At 48.2% G+C, this 19,458-nt stretch overlaps 1 protein-coding gene across 2 annotated transcripts in view; it reads left to right on the forward strand.

Moving 5' to 3' along the window:
• LOC147708470 (solute carrier family 22 member 2-like) overlaps positions 1-19,458 on the forward strand; it is a 545,897-nt gene that overhangs the window by 338,533 nt on the left and 187,906 nt on the right. For both annotated transcript variants that reach the window (XM_086927158.1, XM_086927159.1), the window contains exon 5: positions 13,715-13,829. In XM_086927158.1, the coding sequence (XP_086783284.1) occupies positions 13,715-13,829 (115 nt within the window). The remainder of the gene's footprint in view (positions 1-13,714; positions 13,830-19,458) is intronic.

Raw genomic sequence — 19,458 nt, forward strand, 5'->3', positions numbered from 1 at the left:
CTCTGCTCACCAATCACTCTATCATTACTCTCTCCCTACACAGGTTCACAATTCTTTATTTTCCTATCTACTTCTCTGTCTGTCTAACTATGATGTTGCTTTCCTTCTTCTACCTTGCATCTCTTTCCACCTCTCGTTCCATCCCACTTTTCTCAGTTTCAACTCTATAACTCTTTTTCAATCTCTGAAATGCTGTACTGCATCTCTAGCTAGCTCAAAAATCGCTATAATATCATTCCATTTCTTAATCTGTCCTTTGCTCTGATTACTACTATGTCATGCCAATGTACCACCCGCTGCCTTGTGGTGCCTTATCCTGGTGTCTCATGTCTCTCCCCTTATTTTACCGAATTTCTTCTATATTGCCCTCTCCTTTCCGTCTCTCGCCATATCTCTACATTTCTATTGATCTACCTGCTCTTCCTCTTTTAAATCTGTTTTCCTCAGCTCTTTTTCAAATAAGTCTATTTCTACCCCACCTCCATACCTCTCTCTCTCTCTCTCTCTCTCTCTCTCTCTCTCTCTCTCTCTCATGAACTAACATCTTTCTCTACATCCCTTTTTTTGTTTAAATATCTTTATTGGTATTTTCTGATTTTATCATCTCTTATATCACAATATCGTATAGAATATCCCAAAATAAGTTTCATACACGTATGATACAAATAAAGAATAACATTATACATTTCAACCGCATGATATTTTTGCTAGGTTACTATCCTTAGTTACATACACATGTTCCATGAAGGAATATTTGCTCTTGGATCTCTGTGTATCTTTCTCTACCTCTCTTGGTGCTTACCTCTATATCTCTACTTCTCTAGCGCCTCTCAGGCCCTCACCTCTGCTTCTCTATGCACCTCACTATGCTGTTCCATCTCACCTCGTTCTTATCCCCTCAAATTCTCCACACCACTAGCCTCATATTTCAGTCTATCTGACAACCACTTAGCATTAGATAGATCCATGCAGAATCCCACCAAACTCCTAGAAAACTCAGATTATTTACTTTCCAGCGTCCACTGCCCTCTATGCCCCTATTGTTTACCCTGGAACACTTTGTCGCCATCTCCCTTCAACGCGAACTTCAGAGTGTTATTTGATTTCATCCTGCAGGTAAAGATGCTTCTATGCTCCATTGCCACACCAATCAGGTGTTATATGTTGAACATCACAAAAAAGTGCTGCCAAATTCCCATTCAAACAATCACATTCTACACCAATGCCACATTAATGAGCAAATCTCATATTATTTATTTCATTGTAAGTCACGACATATTAGGAAAGCCTTAAAGAGTTCTAGTTGGCTTCCCAAAGTTCTAATTCTCCCCCACAGGTAAATAAATTAACTTTGCTGCTCAAACCATATTTAACATCCCCAGGCACACTCCCCTCTTCTTATCAACACCAAGCAGAAGTCCTTAAACTAGTCTAGGAATCTTCCAGGAAAACATATTTGTTTACAGATTTGAAAGCAAATTGCCGCTTTTTATTAATGAGAGGGAGCTAAACCACTAGACAGTACCAGATGTTAACCATATGTTTTAACCTGTGAAACCGGTCCTCTCCTATGAAGTGTCCCACTTCAACTTGATGACCTACTCCGAGCAAAAAAGGTCTGATAAACCTGTCCTGAAGCTGTATTAATTAGGCATTAGCTTTCCAAAAAATGTATGACAGAGCTTTAAAATGACATTCAAATTACAACATACACAGACACCTTAGGAGAGCAATCACTGTACACACATACACAGACTTCTGAATGCAGTCAAATTTTCATGTAATCCCTGTTGTGTGAGAACAAGATCTCCTCCATATAGTAAAAAAATACTCAGGTAAAGAAGTTTCCCTCTTATGATTTTTTACTTGTGTCCCATACGAATATACAAAGCCACGCACTTTGTCATTAAATACCACACAAACTAAAATTTCAATTCTCAAATATCTATTTCCTAGATGTAGTCTGTGATGGAATCTCTCGTGGCTTCCCTAGGACAACTCTAAACTTATTTTCTAACTTTTATGGGAACCCCATTTCAGAGATGTATTTCTTAAAAATAGGGAAGCCTCAATCAATAGACAGCATCAGCTTTTGAGGCCTCCAGAGACGGGTAGCAGTTTGGAGATGTAAGGATGGGGGTTATAGTGAATTGCGTTTAGAGGAAGAAAGTGAAGCATTCTTTGGATATAAAGTACCATATACTTTAATGTTGATTATTTCTTGTTTTTTGGGGAAATATTCTAACAGTGAAAACACATACAATGTGCTTTCAGTTGGTGGGAGTGATCCAGTGTGCAAAGCGAACTGTGTATAGCTGTGCATCTGGGTATGTATAGGGACACCAAACCTAGATGTTGATAATTCTGACACTCGTTGTCCAGAGTGAAATAAAGCTAGTTCTTTCTCATTAATCCAAAGGCATGTCAGGTGAAGAGATACTGATCGGGGTGTTTCGGTCCTTGTCCAGAGTTCAGGAACCTGTCAACGTCAAAGGATATTTTTGTATTGATCTCTAAATGGAACACCACATAACAACAAACCAATAAAAAGTAACAAACTATCAATTAACTCAATTTAAATGAAGGTGTGTCCCAGAAATATTGAAACATGAAATGCAGCTGGACTAGTGAAAGCTCCAGCACACAACACTGGATATTCAGGTACCTGGCTTGAGCGCTCATCATGTTTGCTCATAAGTTGCCATAGATTTGCGAGACGACTCATATATGTAGTTCCTTATCACTGTATAACACTAAATTCCTCATTATTAGATCAAGCATGTTATAATCGGATTTAACATCCCTTGGTATCATACATAACAAGTCACATCAGATTTTACCTGCTAGTATGCTACATTCCAGTGCATCCTTGGAATGGATTTGCAGAGGTGCACCACTCGGATTCAGCCCCTGTTGGCCTTCTTACATCTTCCTGAAGACATCACATAGCTGCCCGGTAAAGAAAAGGGGTGGGGGGGATTATGGTGACAAACAGAAAGTAATATTTGTAACATGGAGTTTGGGTTTCACCTATGATAGACGGAGGGCGAGGGGCAGGCACACCCATACGTGTGACCGCACAAACATGCAAACGTATATATGATTAAAAGCATGACACATACCTTTATCAGACCCTCCAGTTTATCGCGATTTCGCGATTCACGAAAAAATCGCGAAATCGGCAGATTACCGCGATGGCCGCGATAATAAGCATATTGGCCGCGATATTAAGCCTTTTATTGGCTGTGCGCCGCCTCCCCCACACTCGTGTGTGTCAGCAGCTTCCCAGGACACACACAGACAGTCCGTTTTTGAGCTGCCAGCCGCGAGTACTTCACAGGTCATTAAATGACCTTTCACTTGTTAATGAGGCTTTTATGGCTGGAAGGGGAGGGGGGGGCATTCTTTTCATCCTTTCCAGGCCGGGCCCCCAGGTTACGACCTGTGAAGCGCCTCTTGTGGCCTGCACAGTGCATCGCAGCACAGTTGAAATACCTGAATACTGCATGTGTAAAATGCCTGTCCTGAACGCTTCCTCGCCTTCTCGACATTTTCTCGATGGCACCACTGTTTTTGAATGAAGATATTTCACTATTGCTGAACAACTACGATAGCAAAAGCAGCAGAAAAGATGGGGTGATGGATTCCATGACCTGGACCCCATGTTTAACTGAGCAATGACTTAAGTATTCTGACCACTTAAAGCGTATTTGGATAAGTAAACCATGAAAGTGATGAAGTGCTCCATCTTCCTAGTTCACACTTTCAATGGTTACATAACATAGCCACGTTATATATCATCCTCTCCAGCTTTCTCCCCACGGTCACAACATTGTTCCTTTAGCGCCGGTCTTGCCTCTCCAATACATTCAGATTTAAAAAGCTTCCATGGTGATTACTTGGGATTAATTGAGGATACCACTTTGTATTCCAGGTTAAGCCCTTGGGCTTGCCTCTGGAGTTTTCTTGGTGGATGTTAAAATCGGGCTAACGCATCGTGAAGGAATCCGTCCCCTTTAGTGAACTGCCTAAAATAGAAATCGAAAAACTGCATCACGACCAAAAACAATTTCCATTTTGTTCACATCAGACTTTGGATTGTCGTTCTAAATCATTCAGAGGCCAAATTATAATGAGAACCGGAGTTAAGTCACTAAACAGCTCATTTGGTTCCTAGTACATGCAAATGAATCATTCTTCCACAGAAGCAAAAAGAGATAATCCTCCTTAAGCTCCGACAGCCACAGTATTGGTTTCAATGTGGGTCTGTCTAATAAAAAGTGTTGCAGAAACAATGCTTCTTTAAATGTGTAAGCAGTACTGAAATGCCTGTAAGCTCCTGCTGTAAAAACCATGAGGTCAGTTTCAGTTAAGGATGATTGCGGTATTAGGTGTCTGCGTCTTGGCCAGAGTCAGGAGGTCTGACTCCATTGGTAGCACTGAAGAGCATGGCTGGACTGGCCAGCTAGGCTAACGCACACTCACCGCACATGGCGGCTGAATTTATCATTATTGTCTGGGCTGTTTTGAGTTCCCAGTCTGGCACTACTGAAGAGTGACGGAGTGATAACCCGTACCAGCTCAGCGCCATCTTTGGAAAAATAAAAATAACACAGTAGGTCAGATTAACAAAGGTGTCTAAGATTACGAGAATCAGTACTACTGGAGCACTACCTCACATATTCATCAGTGACAGGGATCCTAGAGAAATCAGAAGTTCCTCATCAGTTTCTGGAAGGAAGGAAAATGTATAATTTAGCAGGTCCTAAAAAACAGAAGTGGGGGGTCTAACCAAGTTAGGCAGCATATCGCGTGACATCACATTGAGTGACATCATTGAGCGCGACATGGCACGTCGCATCACAGGAAGTGGCATCAAGACCCATGACCTCACAGGAATTGACATCACAAAATGTGACACAAAATTTTAGACCTCACACTTCTGTTTAGCCCAACTGGCAGATGAAGAATTGCAATTCTATGTCAGGACCGGAGGCTTCAGATTATGCTATATCTTCCTTCGCTTTATTAACATAAAGAAACCACAGCAGCTTAGGAAAAGATATAATAAGAACAAAAAATGCTTTAAACATAAAGCATTGACGTAATGTTCAACAAAAAATCAACAACAACTCCCAAGAGTCTCTTTGTTATAATCATAGTCCACAGTCCTTTGTCACTGTTCATCATCCCTATATAACCGGACTTCCCATCATCTTCCTCCTCTTTCTTCGCTGCTCCCGCAGCCAGATAAGTGCTTTTCTATTTGTCTTCTTTTATTGTGCTTGATGTCTTGCGGTCTTTGGGGACTCCTTGCATGGTTTATTTCCTTTCAGAGTCCCTTAGTTGCGGGAACGTTCTGCCGTTCCTACGCGACTTTTTTCCCACTTGTGCGGTGTGTACATAGACCGCAAGGGGGCGGCCTGTCGCCTCGCCGACCCTCCGGCGCGCCTCCGCGGTGCGAGGAGCCGCGCCGTGGGGTCTGCTTGCGCAGGGGCCGACCCTCGCGTACCCCTCTGACACCTGGAGTTCCGGGTCTGTACTTCACAAATTGACGCCCTTTGGGGTCTGTATGGCGGTTTTGACCGCGTGAATCGCCTTCGGGCGAGATCTGTGCACCTCTTTATTCATGTGTGGCCTAGCGCGCTTGAGGGGTACGTAGACCCGGTCCCGGCGAGGAGGGTCTGCGCGCTTGGGGGTTGGTGCAGCCCACCTGCCACGTCAGCTGGCCCAAAACGTGATCGCAGCCGCTGGGCCTGCCCACATTCGAGAACTTTCTCGGGTGCCGCCCTCTTGGGTGCCCCGCATTTGCCCTTGGTTCCGACATGGAAGGGGAGTATGATGAGGAGGCCTGCCCCTATCTGCAGGATGATGAGTTTTATCAGGCGGTGGACAGCTCCATCTATCGTTGTGTGACGGAGGTGGTAGGGCCCATGGAGGACCGCCTTTCGGCCCGCATCGTAGAGGAGTGTGCCAAGCTGGCAGCGGCGCAGGTGCCGCCGCCCCCCGAGCTCCCGGGGACGTCCGGCGGGTTGCCGCCCGCTCCGAAGAGACCCCGGGGTGAGGAGCCTTCATCGGAGGCCCAAGGCGTGGATAAGGGCGCCTTCGAGCGTCTTCGTGACGCCTTCCTGGCCAAGGCGACGGCGGTGCCTCCGACGCCCTTGGTGGACCCTGGCACTTCGGGCGGTCTGTCAACGGCGCCCGCCTCCCCGATCTACGACTCTCCGGACACGGATGACGACGGGGAGTCGACCCGGTCTTGGCTCCCGGCGCCTTCGGGAAAGGAGATGCCCCGAGATGAGTCGGGCATGCTGGACCCGGACGAGATCGTCCACCCCCGATCCGCGGCCTGGGCCCCGGGGGAGACGGTGGCGAAGTTTGTCGCGGGCCGGCTGCGCAAGCCCCTGGAGAAGGAGGCGAGGGGTTGCCTGCGAGGGGAATGCCCTCGGCCTACTTTGGAGGGGAAGGTGGCTATGACCCCAGAATTGGACCCCAAGATGGCCACCTTCCTGGCGAAATTCATGAAGGACCCCAGGAAGGGGATCGATCGGTCCTGGCGGGCCTGCCAGGACAAGCTGTTGGATGCGGTCGGGCCCGCCACGAAGATCCTCGATATGGCGGAGGAGGCTCGAGCGAATGGCACCGCCATTTCACCGGAGGTGCTCTCCAACTGGGCCCAGAGGGTGATCGTCTTCTTGGGCAACGCCAACTGTGCCCTGTCCACGGAGCGGCGGCGGTCGCTCCTTATTAAGCTGGACCCGAAGCTGGGGGACCTGGCCTCGTCGGAGGCAGGTGCCGTGGCCCAGGGTGGCCTCTTCGGTGAACCTTTCATCCGCGAGCTTGGAAAGTTCGTGAACACGTTCACGTCGCTGGACAAGGCCCAGTCCAGCATCAAGAGGGTGTTTCACCAGCGTTTTTCTGGAGGGGCCGGTCGCGGCAGGGGCCGCGCGATCGGCCGTGGTCAGCAGACCAACAACCGTGGACAAGGCTCCGGAAGAGGTCAGTACCAGACCTCGGCCAACTACACCAATTTCTACCCCACGAGGGGACAACGCTATGGTGGAAGAGGATTCCAAAAGAAGTCCGGACAAGGAAATGCCCCCGGTAAGTGTACTTTGCTTGGATCAAGTTCCGATTGGGGGGCGGCTGGCAAGCTTTTACGGGGAGTGGGAGTTGCTCACTGCCGATGCTTGGGTTTTGCAAACTGTGAGAGGTTTCCATATAGAGTTTCACGACCAGCCAACTCAGGTGAGGCCCCCGCGCCCGATGGTTTTCTCAGATTCCGACGCGCGATTGATAGACGGGGAGGTCTCGGACTTGCTGCGCAAGGGAGCCATCCGCCTATCAACGCGCCACCCGCATGGGTTCCTCAGCAACGTCTTCTTGGTAGACAAGACGGATGGGGGCAAGAGGCCTGTGATCAATCTCAAGGAATTCAATGGGTGGTTGGTCTACCGTCACTTCAAGATGGAGGGGATCCACCTCCTTCGGGACGTGCTCCTCCCTCGGGATTGGATGGTGCGACTGGATCTCAAGGATGCCTACTTGGTCGTTCCCATCCACCCCCCTCATCGTCGTTTCCTACAATTCCTGTGGGACGGCCGGGTGTTCGAATTCACCGCCCTGCCGTTCGGCCTTTCTTCGGCCCCGTGGTGCTTCACGAAGGTCCTTCACCCGGTAGTGGAGTTTCTCAGAAGCCGGGGGGTCCGTATGATAGTATACTTAGACGACATCCTCCTCATGGGGCAGTGCCCGGAGGTGCTGGCAGGACAACTGCGTCAAGCGGTCGACCTGCTTCAGAGACTGGGGTTCGTCGTCAACGGCTCCAAGTCGGTCTTGGTTCCCACTCAGCAGATCACCTTTTTAGGTTTCGTGGTGGACTCGGTGCAGGCGGTCTTGAGCCTACCGAGCCGGAAGGTCGCAAAGATACGGCACCTGCTTCGGCAGACGATCGCGAGGGATCGTACGTCACTGCGCCATGTCGCCAAGGTGGTGGGTCTTCTGTCGTCCTCCATCCAGGCGATTTTCCCAGGCCCGCTGCACTACAGGGCTCTTCAGCGCCTGAAAGCGCAGCATTTGCGCCGTGGGATGTGTTACGATCAGTGGGTTCCCCTCACGGACGAAGTGAAGGAGGAGATGTCATGGTGGCTGTCTCACATGGAGGCATGGAATGGGCGAGCGATCTTCGGGTCGGCTCCGGACTTAATCATAGAGTCCGACGCCAGCAGGTCGGGCTGGGGCGCCCGGTGCGGGGATTTTTCCACCGGCGGCGCCTGGTCGTCAGAAGAACAACAATTGCATATCAATTGTTTGGAGCTCCTTGCGGGCTCCTTCGCGGTTCGCTGTTGGACCAAAGATTCGGTCAAGGCTTGTGTGCTGCTCCGGATGGACAATGTTTCGGCGGTCCGATATGTGAACCACCTGGGAGGTCCTCGGTCCCGCGCCTTGGCGGATTTAGCGAAGGACTTCTGGGATTATTGCCTGTCTCGTCACATTGCGGTGACGGCGGAGTATCTGCCAGGCCAGTCCAATCAGGTAGCGGATTGGCACTCTCGACATCTCAGGGATGCCAGCCAGTGGAAACTGGATCCGGGAGTCTTCCGGTGGCTACACTCCCTTTGGGGCCCCTTCTCGGTGGACCTCTTCGCGTCCCGTCTCGACCACCAGCTGCCGCGGTTTTACAGCTGGAGGCCGGACCCTCTGGCGGAGGCCACGGACGCGTTCCTGCAGGATTGGAGTCGGGAACAGCCGTTTGCGTTTCCCCCGTTCTCCATGATCATGCGGACGGCGGCTCAAATACGCCGCCAGGGTGCGGACCTGGTGTTGGTTACACCGCTGTGGAGGTCTCAAGTATGGTTTCCGGTTCTTCTGGAACTTTCCTGGGATTTTCCAATCCTACCCCCCTGTTTCCTCTGCTCCTGACGAGCCCGGATCGGGAACCTCACCCTCTCGTCATGCAGAACACTCTCCGCCTCGTGGCGTGGAGGCTCTCAGGAGACGCTGGACGCTCCCGGGCCTTTCGGGGTCAGCTGAGCACTTGCTCTCCAAAGCATGGGCCGATAGTACGACGAAGCGTTACAGATCCGCTTGGCTTAAGTGGATGCGTTGGTGTTTACGAAGGGATTTGGATCCCATGGTCGCCGGCCTTGTTCCCGTGCTGAATTTCCTGGCTCATTTGGCCGACAAGGGTTTGGCGTATAGAACGATCAATGCTATCCGGTCGGCGATTTCTGCGGGCCATGATAACATCGATGGCCATCCGGTAGGGGAACACCCTTTTGTGTGCCGGCTTCTGCGAGCGGTTCGCCTCGCGCTGCCGCCAGAGCCCAGGTACTCCGTCCTTTGGGACGTCAATTTGGTCCTGAACCTGTTCCTATCGTGGCCAGCGAATTCTTATCTGTCTCTGAAGGAGCTTTCGGCGAAATTAGCCATGTTGTTATGTCTGGTCTCTTGTAGGCGCGTCTCGGACGTGCGCGCGCTGGATGTTTCTGCACGCATTTTTTCCCCGGAGGGGGTTACTTTTACGGTGGGTCGACGCACTAAGACGTCGTCGCGTTCCATTTCTTATCCAGCCTTTACTGACACTCCTAAGTTGTGTGTCGTGCAATGCCTCAAAGCATATGAGGACCTGACCTTGGATCTACGCCCTCCGGGCGAGCGTCAGTTGTTGATTGCCCTGCGGAAGCCACACAAAGCTGTCTCCTCCCCCACTATCGCTAGGTGGGTGCGTTGGGTCATGCAAGAAGCGGGCATCAATACTTCTCTCTTTGGAGCACACTCCGCCAGGGGGGCCATGGCCTCTAAGGCATTCTCGGTGGGTGCTCGTCTGGAGGACCTTATGCGAGCGGCGGACTGGTCCTCGGATTCCACCTTCAAGAGGTTTTATTTTAAGCCGGTGGTGGATTTAGCTCAGTTGGTGGTAAGTAGGCTTTAAACTAGCATAATCTGAAGCCTCCGGTCCTGACATAGAATCGAAATTTGCCTAGCTTACGTAACGGTAAGTTTCAATTCTATTAAGGACACGGAGGCGAGGATTATCCCACCCGGACTACGGTGGTGTCTCTACCCACCCGTATGGCAGTAAGTAAAGCGGTTTTCCTTTACGTTGTCTGTACTGTGTTGTTCACTGAATGCTCCTCGCCTTGTTGTAACCTTTTCCTGGGCCACCTCGCTGATGCTGTTCCTTTTTTGGCAGGCAACGACGGTGCTAAACAGGACCAATGAGGCTTAAGCGTGATCTGCGCGAAGAAAGAGGAGGAAGATGATGGGAAGTCTGGTTATATAGGGATGATGAACAGTGACAAAGGACTGTGGACTATGATTATAACAAAGAGACTCTTGGGAGTTGTTGTTGATTTTTTGTTGAACATTACGTCAATGCTTTATGTTTAAAGCATTTTTTGTTCTTATTATATCTTTTCCTAAGCTGCTGTGGTTTCTTTATGTTAATAAAGCGAAGGAAGATATAGCATAATCCTCGCCTCCGTGTCCTTAATAGAATTGAAACTTACCGTTACGTAAGCTAGGCAAATTTCGATTCCAAGGGATAACAGCCTTAACCTGTGGGCTGCTTCCTCTATTCCAAATTCCAGATTGCCTAATCAAAGTGGAATACTCAGCTAAAACAGTTTCCATTGATTTAAGGCTGAAAATGAATGTTTATGAGTAAAATAAAGTGCCGCTAAAATGCCGCTAAATTTCCATATTTGTGCCGCTAAATTTCCATATTTGTGCCGCTAAATTTGGGAATCCATGCCGCTATATCCTGGGGGGTCTGCTTTATGCACATATAGACAAAAACGCAGGCACATGCGGACACTTGCACACACACACCACGCGCATGAAGGACATTCACAATTTCACCTGCTCCTTAGATCCGCACTGATATCATTCATAAAAACTGGTTACAACAAACAAAACAATCAAATAGTTTAAAAGAAAATGCAAATAATCATAAAAGTACAGACATGAGAACAAAGTACCCATGAGAGACAGGAAAGGAAAAAGGAATCACAATTGGAAAATTTAAACATTTGAAAATGCAACTGAAAACTAGAATTAGTTTCAAGGCTTTATCATAATAAACAAGAGGGAGGAAGGAAGGTTTCTTTGAACGGCAGATCCAGGCAAACTCGATGTTCATGTAAGGAAATTCTGATTTGTCGCAGCCTCATAAATGAGGTGGATACGCAATATGGTAGCTGACAAGATGGACATTAAAATATATTTAATGTTACTATTAATAGATAAAATAACACAGGAACAAAGACTTAGAAAAAAACATCCTATTATCTGTAGATGGAGGGAAAAGCTACATATGGTCTTGAAATATTGAGGACATTTTTTTAAACAGCTGGATGGGAAAAACCTTTAGTTTGAAAACCAATTGTGAGATGGATTTAGAAAATTACTCAATCTGAAGAATTGCATTGATCAGATGTAAATGTTAACTTTTTTGAAAGATGTAAAGGCTTGTTTAGTAAACATTAAGTATGGTGTGTAATGTATTCTTGCCATAGGTGTCTACCTTGGATCTGAGATGAACGCTAGTGGTTTAGAGCAAGTTCATTTTCAGTGTGTCACCAACTATCTAATAAGAGAGAGATACAGAGGGGTGGGGAGAGAGACAGGGAGAGTGGGAAAGATAAGCGACAAAGAGAGGGGTAGAGAGTGAGAAAGAGATTTCGAGAAATTGAGAAGCAGAGAGAGACGGAGGGTTAGTAGGTTGTGGAGGATGTGAAGAAAAATGCGAGAGTAAACACTCTCGCTTAACAGCCTGTGAGTGTGTATTCAGCTTATATGCTTCATGCCTTGAAGCACGTGACAGAGGAGTTTGGAGGTGGTTTGAATTAGTTAAGAGTAGTTGTCTCACCCCACTTCTGTGGGGAAATTATGTGAACGCACGTTTTGCAGTTTTCTGTTACTCCACTCCCATGAGAAGGGAATTTGTAGCTTACTTGTAAAGGTGACTCACCTCAGAACCTGTCGAACTGATTTAGAGATGAGACAGCTGTGGTGGGAGTGAGGACCTATGAACTTGTTGCATTAATGTCGCAGACGTTGCATTGTGCGGCCACAGAAGCGTGAAAGGAACATATGATATGAACCACTCTCTGCTGGGGAAACTAATGATGTTGTCATTCACATGGCAGTGTGCTGTAGTACGAGGGTCCAGAAGTGTAAGGTATGCCTTAATCTGTATTGCACTGGAAGGGTACAGATTTTATTATTGTTGACGATTTAAGTGACAATACCTTATTTTATTTGTAAACACAGTGTTGCTTTAGCGGGTATTATGGGTTGGCCGCATTTTAATTAATTGCCCTCGTCTAAAGATTCCAAGCGGATACACTATTTGGCATATTTACAAGGCCCTATAACGTCACTTTTCACAACGTTGTGGTGGCGATATGGGCTTTGCCTTATTTACAAGGCAGCGTTAAGCCACTTAACGTGCCTCAATGCTGCCTTGTAAATAAGGCCCCCTTTCACGCTATACTTAGCGTGAAAGGGGCAGGCACGATGCATGTTCCAGTAGGTGTTCCACCACAACGGTGACAATTGTTTATAAGTCAATTGTTGGTCAGTACAGAAAATAGTAGCCAGCCGACACGTGTTTCGTCACACCGACCTCGCACGCCCTACGGACGCACGGATCGGGTGCGCTCTCCTGGCCCCAAGCACCCCCATGAAGTTCAGGACGCACACGTCTTCAACTTCATTACTTGCTTGAAGAGCGGGTGTTTTGGCGACCTCTCTTTTATCTTCAGTTCATCCACGTGGCTGGCACCCTACTGGTACTCGAGACTTGTTTGCCGTTTTATTTCAGAAACGCCGTAGTTGAAATCAGTGAGCTACATATCTGATAGTGTTTACTGAGAAGTTGTTGCCTGAGGTGGTGTGAGCTGGAATTAGCCATTCTAAGAGGCAGCCATATGGTTGGTCTGGCATCCAGTGGGATACAGTGATTTTGAATTATAGTGGCTAATGAGGGAAAAACATTTTTTGATAGCACCTAGTGAGTGAAGAACAAAATGTAAAGGATTTAAGAGAAACTAAGGAAATTGGTTAGTATCTTTCATTGCATGCGCTCCTGTGGAACATGTCCTCAGGAAGTGTCCTATGTGGTGGATGGTTTAAAATCTGCCTTCTTCCCACCAGGCAACAAGGTAGTATTTTTGGAGCAGTTAATATTTATAATCCCATTGCCCCTCTCCCCATCCATCGAGGCAGTGGAACCCTGCTCCCCGTTCGGAGTGCCTCAGCAGCATCAAAGACTGCCTAGGAGGACCCTGGTGAACACACAACTGCGGCCTTTCTGTGGGGCAGCATTTAAAAGTCAGATGGGCGCCTTGAAGGGCGAGTGTTGGGGAATAATTAGCTTCTGTCCTCTGTAGAGGAGAGGCAGCGCACATAGAACTAGTACTATGAATTGATCTCATGTAGGAGGACATTTCACATTTGTAGGGTGACAGGCTTCCCAATGCCTAAGAGGCATGAAACATTTCCTGTGAAACTTAGCCCAGTCAGAGTTAATGCCAAATGGCCTTACATTGGAATAATTTTAATTTGCCAGTTTCTCTCAGTGCTCTTTCTTCACTCCATTTCCGTTCTGTTTATATTGTGCAGATTGTCTTTATGTTGTAGAAGGTACATAGGAGGCAAATGCAACAGGATTCTTTTAGTACCTTTACAGTATTTGCTTCCATTTTAGGTGTGTGCCAGAATCACCAAGATGGCTGATATCTCAAAACAGACATGATGAAGCCCATGCAATCATAGAGCATATTGCGAAGAAAAACAGGAGAAAGCTACCGCCTGACTTTGAGGTGGGTACTGGGCATTGCATCTGTATAGTAGTGTAGTCAAATTACAAAGAACATTATTGCGTTAGACCTATGTGATTTTCCACCAGAATATTGATGCCTAACCTCTCAAGAACAAACATATTGGTAAGGGAAGTATATATAAGTAAGTACAGGTTTACTATATTTACCTTCGCATATATGTACCATTAATATACATGTATATATTGTCAAGGCATTTAGATGTGGAGTTAAGAATAGTAAATCTATACTTACCTATATGCATTTAACGTCACAAGATTTATTCCTCAATATCTTGGCCCGATGATATGTTTTGCTTGATATTTTGAGATACAATCACATACATTTTTTAAGGATTTAGGTTTGCAAGGATCGGTGTGATGCTCCAAAGTAATGCATTAATGTAGTGGCATAAAATCACTTCTCCAGCATTGAATCTTTCATAGATTCACATGCTTGAATCTTCCCTGATGTCACAGTGGGAGTCTCACGGTATTATTTAAAATATAGCTGTATGAAAGAAAATTTAATGTAAAACCAATGCAAAGTGAACCAAATTTTGTTAACCTATTGTCCTCTTTATAAGGTCCAACTAACAGCCAATGAGCTGCCAGCCCTGAAACCACAATCCCCTGCAGAGCCACCATACCTCAGATTTCTAACGCACGTCATGTGAGAAGGAGTCTCCCTGAGCTCTACTCAGCTTTTTCCCAGTGGAACTTTTTACCCTACCGTTTCCACTTCAGAACTCTCTACAGAGAAGGGATGTAGGATGATACATTGCCAACCATGACAACGCATGCACTTACCACGCTGTTTTTAAATCGTCAAAGCCATTACATCGCACGCATTTACTGCGCATGCTGTTACCATGCGATTGTGGTGTCTTTGCTGCTTTGGGGCATTACAACGCAGGCCACCAAATCGCCTGCTGTTCCATCGTTCTTTGCACTGAGAGAGTGCAGGAAGATAGCGGAGGCAGGTTGCATGGACCAGCTCACACTAAGGGGGTCATTAGGATCGCGGACGGACTTGAGTCCGTCCGCGACCCCTGAGGAGGAGGGAACTTCCGCAGGGGCTGCGGCGTTCCCTCCGAGTAGATTAGGATGTGACCGCCACCGGTCACATCCTCTATCTTTAACATTGCGGCGGGTGCAGCTTCAAGCTGCACCCGCCGCATGGTTAAAAATGCATGCATCGTATTTGCATGCACAAAGCAGCAGGCACTGCGCAGTGCCTGCCGCTTTATGCACGCACATGCAGGGGGGTACAATAGGTACCCCCCATGTGCACCCCCACCTCCCCTTCACCCAGGGGGCCAGCAACGGGACCCCGAAGTGAAAGTCTCTATGCTTTTCCACGGCGGAAAAGCCGCCGTGGAAAAGCATGTATTCACCACCATCCTAATATGGCTGGCGGTGTCTGATAGACACCGCCAGCCATGTTAGAGCTTTTCTGCCGCGGTCGTAAGGCCACTGCGGCGGAAAAGCTGCGGACGGAATTCCAGACCCACCAGCCATCCTAATTTGGCGGTGGTTCTTTGGAGGCTCCGCAGTGGTTTTTCCTCATCCTCAGGGCCGGCGGTGGCTTCCGCCGGCCCGGAGGATGCGGAAAAACCGCTATCATAATCGGCTCCTAGGTGTGGTATGTGGGTGGCGGGGTGCCCAGCGTGACAAGCTGCAAGCAGAGTAGGTGTGGCAGTGTGAGCGTGCTTACACCCGTGGCCGTGGGCAGCTCAGTGCGCGATTAAGGTATGTAGCAGGGGCACCCGAGAGCCAGGAGAACGGCCCCTGGGACAAGGAGAGGAAGGCACGGGGCAGGGCACCAAGCATGACCCCACGCTTCAGCTTATAGTGGGGAGGGGGGCATGCACGAGGTAAAAATGCTGGCTGCAGGCAAAGAGAACGTCGAGGTCGAGTCCGCGTATGAAGAGCAAAGCAGTAAGTGAACCTTTTTGTGCATTCAAAGTTTCAATTGGACACACATTTCTGTTGATACACTTCCAGACTTAATTGTTTTGTTTAAAATTCATATGACTTTAGTCAAGCGGCACAACTGACCAGCAGCCAATTCTGAAAATCGCTCCAGTACCTCTGCTCCCAGAACTCAAACGCGCCCATTTACACTTGCCAAGAGTTAGAAATGATATTAGAATATTAGATTTTGCACGTAGGCCGAGAAAATTCCTTTATCTCCTGGAAAAAATACAATATATTAATATTAATCAGTTCATTTTATGCAGCTCAGAAGCAAAAAACGGGGTCAAACTGCGGAGTTTTGATCCCAAGTAATTGAAGTGTATTGTTTGATTATTTAAATATTAACACAAATTAATACATTGTGCAAATACTCAGACAGATTGTACATGTGTTTGGCATGTTAAAACGCTCAGCTGCAGGCATGAACAAATCTGTATATCAACTGAAGATGCTCTCCCGGAAGCATGTAATTAGAGCTTGTTGACAGGATATGTGTGATGATAAAAGAAATGTGACTTCTGCTAAGGGCAGCATCCCTTTCCAGCATTTTCACAAATGAAATGCACAACTGTTCTGGATAGAATGAGAATAGCTGGACTCAATTATTTAAAACATGTCTGGCAGCCTTTTCGCTTTGTCAGTACTTATTTTGTTTTGTCATGCTTTGGCCAAACTTTTTTTTACTATCGAAGAGCACACCTTGGCAAGGTAGTCCCTGGCACCGAAGGGAACTACTGTGTGTGTGGACCGCTCCATGCAGAAACTAACGATTTGATCACTGAAAAATTGGTGGAGCAAATAACAATTAAAATCTCCATAAAACGGGGCCCACCTGAGCCTCCGTGGCAGCATGTCTAAGCCCGCGGCCGGCGGGGGCGCCGCTGGGGCCGCTAACGCCAACAACAATGACCCGCTGCCCTGTGTGGATCCCGGGCCCTTCCCACAGCCACACCGTTTTCCCTCGCAGCACCTCCCTAGCAACGTCCTGCTTTCTTTTCCAACACGAGTAGTCCAGGCTGCAGACATCACAAGAAGGGACCCCGAGGGCCCCCCCCCCCACTGCCGGGCAATGCCTCCCGTCCAGACGCCTCACCCCCGGGCCTCTCGCTGCAGGAGGCGTCTGCCGTGGTCCATCGAAGGATGAAGGTCTGGGCGGCCCTGGGCGGAAACGGAGGTGACTGCGGCACCGGCCGCCGGGCGAGGAGGAGAGTCAAGCCGCCCCTGCTGCTTGTGAGTACTGTGCGCTCATCCGGCCAACGCCAGCCGGACCCTGTGCACGCAATCCAGTGCTACAGCGCACACACTTACCACAAATCACCTGTCACCCAACTCCTGCAGACTCCCTCCACCACCAGGTGCAAGCACTGCTCTCACAAGGGCCCGAACCAGAGGGCTCTCTGAGTTCCTCATTGGACTCTTGACTTTGGTGACTTTTGTGCATCCAGCCATTTTTGGAGATGGTCTCCTTCCCGCCACGGACTCTCATGGACTTCTTTACTTTTGCTTTTGTCCTGGCCGCCATTTTGCTGCTGCTCTCGGCCGCTTTTCTCTGGATCCCGACTCACCATCTTGTCCATTCCCTCGTCTTTTACCCTTTTCCCTCGTTTCCCCCTTGACGATCCTCAAATGTTTCTTCACTTTTCTGATTTGCCTGTTCTCCATACCCTTGTATCCCTCCCACCCTCCCTTGGTGCTATGACTGCATCCCCCTCCGATCCCACTTAATGGAACTCTGCTTTTCTGTTTTTTTGTTGTTGTTTTTTCCCTGAGAAAATCTACTATGTGTATATATATGTATATAGAGACAACTCTAATCACTAGTATATGCAGTAGACTTTTGTTCTCTCTACTATTCCTATGTGACTCTTAGAGTATATTCACTCATATCCCTTCCCTATGTATATAGAGATAACTCTAATCACTAGTATATGCAGTAGACCTTTGTACTCTCTACCATTCCTATGTGACTCTTAGAGTATATCCATTTGTATCCCTTCCTTATGTATATAGAGATAGATCTAATCACTAGTATATACAGTAGACCTTTGTACTATCTACCTATGTGACTCTTTGAGTATATCCATTCGTATCTCTTCCTTGAGTGACTTTACTACTTGTACATTTGCAATTTTCCTTTCTGTTTGTATCTCCTCCTTGTGTGACTTTACATCTTGTACATTTGTAATTTTTTCTGCTTGAATCTTTTATGTAATGCATGTAATTCTAAGTCCTTATGTTTTGCAACTGGTTCTTATCTAAAGCGCTCTGACACCTTCAGGTAAAGTTGACGCTATAGAAAACCGCATCAAATAAATAAACTGAAGTGCATTATTGGTGCAACATGCAGTGGAAAAACAACACCCGGCTATTCATCCCAGGGTTCGGGTCGACCTGCTAGTAATGATACCACTGCAAACACTAAGGCACCGCGAAAGCAGCAAGAAGTAAATGCGCGATGATATAGATGCGGGGAAAGCTCTATTGTTTTCAAACAAAACAGTGCTACGCTGTTGACCCTTCCGCTTTGAACGGTTGGTTGATTCAGACATACCCTATCACCAAAAACGTTGTAGTCTAAATATTAAGTGACTAGACAAACTTTCTGAACACTAAATACATCTCACGTTTTAAAATTGGTGGAGCAAATAACAATTAACATCTCCATAAAATGGGCCTACCCAGGGATAAACTGAAGTGCACTGATGTGTGCGTGCGCAGTAAGAGTGGAGCGCCTCAGAGTGCCACCCATCATGCACCCATCCACAATTCTGGCCATCCATCCATCCATGCACCCATCCTGCATCCATCCACACTTTTATCCATCCATCCACTCATCATGCATCCATTCATTCATTCATCCATTTACCCATCATGCATCCATCCACACATTCATCCATCCATCCATCCACCCATCATGCATCCATCCACAATTTTGGCCACCCATCCATCCACGCCCCCCGCCCAACCAAGCTCCAAAAGGCGGCAGTTTCTAACAGCCTGTGGGACGCCCAAACTCTTGTGCAGTGGGAGAGGTGAAGGAGCTACGGACCGCTGCTGTTGACCTGTGACCCTCATCCCTCCGGACACCGCTGCTCCCGCCACTGCTCGCCGCACCCGCTTCGCGGGTGCCGCTTCGCGGGTTGCAGCGAGGGGCCAGGCACCAAGGCTATCATCGGAGCCAGGAGGAGGCTAGGAGGAGGGCGCAACATCACTCGGACTCCAAAGACCAGGAGTCCCTGCATCCGCCCAGGTGCGCACGGCCGCGCCTCCTGGGAGACACGCCCCCGCCCACAACCACCTATTTTAACGGCCTACGTGACGCACAGCGGGACGCGTGCAGGACGCCGAGCAAAGCCCGAGCAAAGGGCGGGCAGTCTGTGGCAGTCAGGGGCTGTCAGAGGCTGGGCTGGGCCACCCCCCTTACATCCAGGGGCGTAACACAGGCCCCCGCAGCCCCTGCATTGCGGGGGGCCCCTGCGCTCCAATGGCCCCCTCGGGGCCCCTCACTCGCAAGCCTCTTCATTATTAATTTGGTGCGCACGCCCGGCCTCCTGATAAATTAAATGATGCGCACACACGCCTGGGTGGGCCCCGGATGGGCCTCCAAGGCTCTTCATTAGTTAGATGGTGCACCGCACGGGCGGGGCCCAGGC

Source organism: Lissotriton vulgaris, chromosome 6 (genome assembly GCF_964263255.1).
Source record: "Lissotriton vulgaris chromosome 6, aLisVul1.2, whole genome shotgun sequence".
In the NCBI taxonomy this organism is placed as follows: Eukaryota; Metazoa; Chordata; class Amphibia; order Caudata; family Salamandridae; genus Lissotriton; species Lissotriton vulgaris.